Source organism: Etheostoma spectabile, chromosome 8 (assembly GCF_008692095.1).
Source record: "Etheostoma spectabile isolate EspeVRDwgs_2016 chromosome 8, UIUC_Espe_1.0, whole genome shotgun sequence".
Classification (NCBI taxonomy): Eukaryota; Metazoa; Chordata; class Actinopteri; order Perciformes; family Percidae; genus Etheostoma; species Etheostoma spectabile.
In genome coordinates, this window is record NC_045740.1 from 25,527,142 (window position 1) to 25,533,035 (window position 5,894).

Sequence of the window (5,894 nt, forward strand, 5' to 3'; positions counted from 1 at the left end):
TGTTTATTTGTTGTTTGGGTTTTGTTTGTCCATGGTAATTGAGTTTTGGAGGTGTGTTGGTTGTTGTGTTTGTTTTTGGGCCCCCTCTGAAAAGCTTTTAGTAGCTTATTTGGGGTTCTCATTTCATGCGTCCTGTATATGATTGTTGTGCCCCATGGAATTGTGTTTGAATGTACAGTGATGACGTGTGAAATAAAAACGAAACGAAAACGAAACGAAACGAAAACGAAACGAAAACGAAACGAAAACGAAACGAAACGATGGTGTCTGCCGGAAGCTGGTTCCACAGTAGAGGAGCCTAATAGCTGAAGGCTCTGGCTCCCATTCTTCTTGACTCTAGGAACCACAATTAACTCTGCAGTCTGGGAGCGCAGTGCTCTAGTGGGGCAATAAGGTACTATGAGCTCTTCAAGATAAGGTGGTGCTTGACCATTTAGAGCTTTATAGGTCAGGAGAAGAGTTTTAAATTCAATCCTGAATTTTTGAGCATCCTGATAATAAAGAATTATAGTAGTCCAGCCCGGAAGTAACAAATGCATGGACTAGTTTTTCAGCATAATTTTGAGACAGGATGTTACTAATTTTGGCAATGTTACAAAGATGGAAAAGGCTGTTCTTGAGGTTTGTTTTAAGTGGACGTTAAAGGATAAATCCTAAACAAAAATAATAAAGAGCTGGAAGACCAGGGCAATACCATCCAGAGTAGCTATATTTTTGGATAATGAGGTTTGGAGGTGTTCAGGGCAAAGCACAATAACTTCAGTTTTGTTTGTGAGTTCAGAAAATTGTAGGTCATGATTTTATATTTTTAATGCATCCTTGAAGTTTAGCTAACTGACTGGTTTCGTCTGGCTTGAATGATAGGTGTAAAGTCACCGCATGACTGAAAGTTGGATTAACAATATCAACCTCATTAACTCTTATTTTCCCTATGTCTTTCTATGGGCTTGAACATTTGTCTTCACCGGATATAGCACAGAGTGGTAGTAAAAAAAGTCAGACCCCCTATTAGTTTTCAGTAACCAAATAAGCCTCTATAAGGGGCAGTGTCTGCTCTAAGAAAAATCTGGAATTTAAATTAGAAATTTGAAACGTCAGTGATCCATGAGGGAGTTTATTCTACTATCATGAGCTTTAGAAATAATAACCTTGATTTTGATCTCCATAGGTGTAAAGAGGAGTGTGTGTGTGAAGCATGCAGAAACACCAGTGTGTCTATGGAGAGAGTGTGTTCCCTCAGCAGCCCCGACAGCAGCCTCAGCACTAGTTCTTTTGCCTCCAACTCCCTTCAGTCCAGCCCCTCTGTTTCACCATGCAAGAGACCCAACAGGTAGTGGAAATGTGTCTTCATCTCCAAATAACTAAGAAAGTAATGTTCTACAAAGAGAAACGCACTCCTAAGTTACAGTCATCTTAATTTTATTTTTCCTCTGTGATTAGCATGTCTGAAGACGATGGCCATGAGAGTGGCTGTGACACAGTGGAAGGCTCTCCCACGTCTGACACATCAACCTCCCCACATGGCAACAGTCCCTACCGTTACCTTGACAACAATAACCACAACAAGCGCTCACCTTTGGCTGCCATCGTAGCGCCAATGCCTTACCCTGCAGTGCAGGGCAGGAGTCCCCGTGGCGTCAGGACAATGGTGGTTCCACCAATGAGAGTGCAGAACAACAACAATCAAGGGACAGAGGAGCGTGTTCAGAGATCAGGTCAGTGGAAATATTTACCTTTACAACAGGAAACAGATATTCCTGTTTGAATGTTTATGTACTGTATGATGGATTTTATAGGTGAGAAGAAAAAGAGTGTTGTTGTTTTTTAGAATTAAACCAATTTTTGTTATTACAAGCTAGGAAATTAAAGCTCTCTTGAAAATGTTTGTCTAACAACATGTGTCTTCATCTTGCCACCTGTCATGTAGTTTGTCCCCTGTGCTTTGGCGGTGTGTGCTTTGCAGGTCATATGGAAGCAGTAGGGGCTTACCGCCCCCTAGTGGGTCATAGAGGCTTTAACAGGTGATCAAGAGACACCAACAGAGAACTGGCCACATTGTACCAATACCTAAAAGATGCATCCATAGCAGGCAATGCTATCATTGCCTGAGAGTCTTCTTTTATGGCTTTCCCTCCATCAAAGTAGGGGTTTTCTTCAAAGAAAGTTTCCAAGATAACTAGCTGGTGTGTGTGCCTCATCTATTAAACATGCACAGTTAGATTGGTTTATAAACAGTGTCTTTTAGATTTGTGTACACAGGGTTCAAAATTAGCACCACCTACCTGCCAAATGCTGGTAAAATATGCAATTGGCGGATAGATTTGCTTTACTCACCAGCAAAAAAAACAACAAAGGTAATCTATTGAGTGGCTGCTAAAATGTGAACATTCACTACCCATATGGCGGATAATAGATGAAAACGTTTTTTTGATCCCTGTGTGTAAGCTTCAGTAAGCCAGATATCCCAAGGCAAACCAAGTTTTGTTAATTTAGAAGCTGTCCAGAAAGAGTAAAATGATCAAAGCTCTCCTCATCTGAGCAGAAACCTTGGCTGATGGTTGGTTGGCTTGAGCATTGAATTTTAAATCATTTAGATTTCTTTTTTGTTAATCCCTCAACTAACTATCACCAACCCTTTAAACAAATATTTTTACTGCAGTTTAAGTATCTAAAACAAATCCGTCCTTACTTGACAACATCTGCATCAGTGATACAGAAGTTTTATACAGAAGAAGAAGAGGAATAGTTTACTTCAACCAGAGTACAGCATGAGTGCTTTCTGAACATGTCCATGTCCACTAGGGTTGGGTACCAAACTCTGTACTTTTTTAAGTACTGACCAAATTCTGTCGGTACTATCGAGGACCGATTCGCTTTAAATCAGATGGTACCAAATTTCGATACCTGAGAGCGCATAAGCACAAGCTTATCTGTCTTCTCCACATATTGACAGAGAGCGGAGCTCCGACAAACACGCGGATGCCCGCAGAAGTGCGGAAAGAGTAACTTTGAGCAAACTACTTTGGCTCTGTAGCTTTGTTAAAGTTATAGTAGATCACAGCAATGCACATAAATTGATTTCAAGTATGGTTACAGTTTTCAAAACTTAACGCAGACACCATTCACTGTGATATGATATTAATGGTGAGCCAAAAGAAGTAGTGGTGCTTTTAACTGAGACAACCAGGCACAACAGTGGTTTCTATGCCCTGGTAACCAGTGGTGGGATGTAACAAAGTACAAATACTTCCGTTAACATATGCTTATTATACAATATATACTATATTTATCTTAAAAGCACTCCCGGTCCTCAGCTGTGAAGCTACGTACTTGTTGTTCAAGCCCGTGTGTTCTCGCTAGATAAATGTGTGCAGCATTTGCTGTCCCGTTGGAAATAATGCAAAGTTGAGCTTCATGCAAATCACCCTGATAGACAAACAGAATTGTAAGTCAGAAACTGGGCCACATATGGTAAGCACAATTACATTAACCTAAAACTAACCTAATTAAAATGCCACAGCCCACTTACTTAAAGTACTTAAAGTACATTTAAAATCAGGTACTTTTTACTTTTAATTAAGTAAATATGTCTGAGATTATGAGATTTAGTACTTCCTCCACCACTGCAGGCGACTGACTGTCACCTGATTTCCACCGGTTGCCGAACGGCTGCAAATCGGCTTTGCTGTGTGTTGGCTCCGTGCTTCGCCGTCCGTCAATACCCACCAGGTCCGGATTTGTTGCAGAACGGCTGCGCATGTAGAACAGAACCACAAAACCAACAACAGTTTGTTTCCATTCAGAGCAATAGAGGGGAAAACTCTGTCCTGTGTTTTCAAAGTGTAGTGCACCGTGAGCATGGTCTATTTTATTTTGAAATTTAACTGGATGTTTTATTTTGTTTCTGTGCTCAACTTCCTGTCCCGCACTATCTGCCGTGTGCTGAAATGCTGCAGAGCTCTCCGGCGTCTGGCAAAAATAGAAGCTCTGCGTATCTGCTCCGGATAAAAGCATGAATGGTGCCATTTATTTCACCTCTTTTTAGTCTTAGTCCCCAAGCAGTTTGGGGCATTCTGCCTCCTAATACAGAGCTGCTTATTTTGAACTATTGTTTTTGGGGGCAAATAGAAAAAAAATTGCAGTGTTCACAAGATCGTCGAAGCTGGGACAGAGTTGGAACGCAGCTGTTCCGCAATCAGTGGAAATACACACATTAACTTTAATGAAACCTAATGACTCCACCTCCATTCTGGAGCGGATCCGCAGCCGGTGGAAATTGGGAGTGACAGGTTGAGGTTGTAAGGCAAGGCAACTTTATTTCTATGGCACCTTTCAGCAACAAGGCAATTCAAAGTGCTTTACATAAAACATTAAAGAGCAATTAAAAACGGTTATGATGAAAATAAAACCGGCAAAAAAATAATAATAAATACAAGAATAAAAGCTACAATTAATAATTATTCAATTTGATAGGTTGTAGGGACGGGTTTGGGAAGACAGAGGGAGTTTTTTTTTTAAGAGTGTAAAATATTCTAAACAAATAACATTATGTTCTAACTAAATAGGATAAATAGGTTTGGAATTATTTTTGCAACTGAAATATTGTTTTTGTAATTACAGAGGGAAAGTATCAAAAAAGGTTACCGTTGGGTACCGGAACCGAATTTCAGGTACCGGTACTGATAAAAATGTGAAAGGTACCCAACCCTAATGTCCACATGTCCAGTCCAAGGTCTGTTGGTTCCTCGGATTGAAGGGAAAGGTGGATGCATTTACTTTGGTGTTGAGTCAGAGCCTATGCTTTCTCTGCTGGTTCTTGCCATGCTGCAAAAGTTGCCCTTAAACACTGATCTGAGACCAGCTTCACCTTTTTTTCCGCCAGATGTTATTTATTATTTATTTGTCATAAATGGTGGAGTGAATTTAAAACTGATACAGATCAGAGTCCAAGAAGCAACTTTGCTTTTAAGGTACCTTTTCTGACTGCCAAAAATCTCTCTTTGACTCTGTTTCCCCAACTTTATATATGGTATTGTCTAGTTTTATGATGCTGTGTTGAATTGGAAGATGCCCAACTGTTAAAAAGTGAAAGACACATTTGATGATTCTTTTAATAGCAGCAGAAATATTGTAGGGTTACTGCAAAGGATGTCACGAGAACAGATACTACCAACACCTCCCGGTTCGAAAATGACAAAACACCGACCATGCCCATTTTTTTAAGCACCATTAGCGACAATTCCAGGTTTAGCACCATCGGTGCAGCGCCTCTTCCGGAACTGATGGGGTAGTATACGCTTCAGAGCGTTCCAGTTGATACGTTCAGAAGTAGGAGGTTACGAACAAGTTGCCAAAGTCATGCTCTTTTACTTCCGGTACACATCTTTTCTAAAAAATGTAAACAAGAGTCAACACAGATCAATTCTGCCCGACCTAAAAAATGGCGTGTTCACTGCAAACTCACAGTCCTCTCTTTCTGATTTACAGCCCCCCTCTCTTGGCTTCAAATAACTCATCGCTGTCGGCTACGGCCACTGAACGTTACATTGTAAACAGCTGTGGCCGCTTGCCTGCTCCTCCAGTAACATTAGCCGTTAGCAGGGTTAATTCAATTCAGTTCAATTCAATTTTATTTATAGTATCAATTCATTATTAGTTATCTCAAGACACTTTACAGAAATAGTAGGTCTAGACCACACTCCAGAATTTACAAGGACCTAACAGTTCTAGTAGATCCCTCCAGAGCAAGCAACAGTGCGACAGTGGCGATGAAAAACTCCCTTATAGGAAGAAACTTCGGACAGACCCAGGCTCTTGGTAGGCGGTGTCTGCCGGGTTGGGGTTGAAATTAACAGTGGCAATAACAGTCACCAGTCGGAGCTGGTTGATGTGGC

At 40.8% G+C, this 5,894-nt stretch overlaps 1 protein-coding gene across 2 annotated transcripts in view; it reads left to right on the top strand.

Annotated features, from left to right (window-relative positions):
• The window catches only part of LOC116694752 (homeodomain-interacting protein kinase 3), a 52,543-nt gene that overhangs the window by 40,354 nt on the left and 6,295 nt on the right, over nt 1-5,894 (top strand). For both annotated transcript variants that reach the window (XM_032524621.1, XM_032524622.1), the window contains exons 15-16: nt 1,169-1,330; nt 1,441-1,715. In XM_032524621.1, coding sequence (XP_032380512.1) covers nt 1,169-1,330; nt 1,441-1,715 — 437 coding nt within the window. The remainder of the gene's footprint in view (nt 1-1,168; nt 1,331-1,440; nt 1,716-5,894) is intronic.